Genomic DNA, 1,552 nt, shown 5'->3' with positions numbered 1-1,552 from the left:
GGTAAGTAAGGTGTAAAGAAATGTATTTAGTGAAATGAGCATCCGTTTCGTTACAGGTTAGACGAGTGCTGGATGACTTGGAATTGAATGAGAACGATGTGCGCAGCAACTGCCAGGGAATGGTTGATGATCCGGCGACATTTTCAACAAATTTTGGAATTTTTATGAAGTCTTCAAATTACTTATGTTACCACGGTGTCGTAGTTCGGGAACGGCTTAAACCAACCTTGGGAACCACTGCTCAGAACGGAGGCCGCCTCACCGTATCGCCGTCGTCCGTATGGCGTAATGTCGCGCACTGCTAAGTACCCCAGCCAAGCAACTGGACAAAGAGGTATGACAAGGGAAGGTAGCCTCCGCGGCCCGAGTTAGCCGTGGTATGCGTGGCGAGGGTGTTGCGGACATTCCTGCGCCAAAGCAACTGTACGGTCATGCGTGAAATAATCTATCAATCAGTAGTTCGGTTCAGTGGATTGTGAATCAGTGGATCAGTGGTAATGTTGCAGCTCACTGTGTGGCCCTTTGCTGTGAGGTCGTTAGCGACGAAGGGGACCTGTTTTGAGCACTGATAGTGGGTTAACGCCAAAACGCGGTGTTCGTAACCCGTGACAAATACCCCAAAAAAATGCCGCCAGCAAGCAATTATAGTTTGTTTAATCTTGTTTTTTAGCGACACTGATCGTCGTTTGTGGGCCACATGGATTCACTGATCGTCAAACGTAACATTAAACTGAAATGGCCAACCGTAAAATGGTTTTCGTTTGATGTTCCAATTCCCCGTTGTAGCGCTAATGTTTATTGTAACTTGCTAATGATTATTTACTTCATGTTTCGTTTTAGAACAAAAGCTTGTCATGGTGGGACTGGACAACGCCGACAAGACGACCATTCTGTACCAGTTTCTGATGAACGAGGTGGTTCACACGAGCGATCAGATCGAACGTGGAAGAGGTACGCACGCAGTTTACTAGATGACCAGTGGCCACTTCGTAAGCCGCTTACCGGTGACGGGTGTACATTTGACTCGTTTCTCATTCATTCGCCGTGCCGCGTATTTTCGTAACGTGCACCACGCAACTGTCAAAAGTTCATAGTCCCAACTGGTTGTTTGTTCTTTTAACGCGCCTCGCAGATCGTGTGGAAGAATATCCACTTTTTGGTGTGGGACGTCGGCGGGCACCTCTCGAACGATAGATTGTAATGTAATACGTGCGTAGTAATAATATTGTAAACCCGGCGATTGTGCGTTCGTCGCTGGGTAACGTAACTAAGTTTGTATTTTTAAAATAAATAAATAAATAAATAATAAAAAATAATTTTACTGGTTTGCTATAATAATTTGGAATATTTGAAATGAGCTATAATTTTCAACAAAGCTTTATAGCAAATAGCTTTATAGCCATAAAATTAGCTTTTGACAACCGTACGTAGAGTGTACGAAACACCGTACCAAGAACGGTACTTCGTACGGTCGGCGAACGGTTCAACGTACGGCCGGCGAACGGTACGAAGAACGGCAAAGCTGCTGCTTTTTGCAGGTCTTCGAACGGTA

At 45.0% G+C, this 1,552-nt stretch overlaps 1 protein-coding gene across 1 annotated transcript; it reads left to right on the top strand.

Annotated features, from left to right (window-relative positions):
* The first annotated feature begins 62 nt into the window (after nt 1–62).
* On the top strand, nt 63–1,230 carry LOC128277064 (ADP-ribosylation factor-like protein 5B). Its single transcript, XM_053015514.1, has 2 exons — nt 63–334; nt 841–1,230. Exons 1-2 carry the CDS (start codon nt 289–291, stop codon nt 969–971), a joined length of 177 nt encoding a protein of 58 aa, XP_052871474.1. The 5' UTR covers nt 63–288; the 3' UTR covers nt 972–1,230.
* The last annotated feature ends 322 nt before the right edge of the window (nt 1,231–1,552 follow it).

Source organism: Anopheles cruzii, unplaced genomic scaffold, assembly GCF_943734635.1.
Source record: "Anopheles cruzii unplaced genomic scaffold, idAnoCruzAS_RS32_06 scaffold03673_ctg1, whole genome shotgun sequence".
Lineage (NCBI taxonomy): Eukaryota > Metazoa > Arthropoda > Insecta > Diptera > Culicidae > Anopheles > Anopheles cruzii.
Note: the sequence above shows the minus strand (reverse complement) of the source record. Positions and strands in the feature narration are given on the sequence as shown.

Excerpts from the sequence above, each read along its gene's own strand:
- LOC128277064 (XM_053015514.1), top strand. The coding sequence starts at position 289 with ATGTCGCGCACTGCTAAGTACCCCAGCCAAGCAACTGGACAAAGAG. Across the intron at positions 335-840 it reads CCAAGCAACTGGACAAAGAG|AACAAAAGCTTGTCATGGTG; the intron begins GTATGACAAGGG and ends GTTTCGTTTTAG.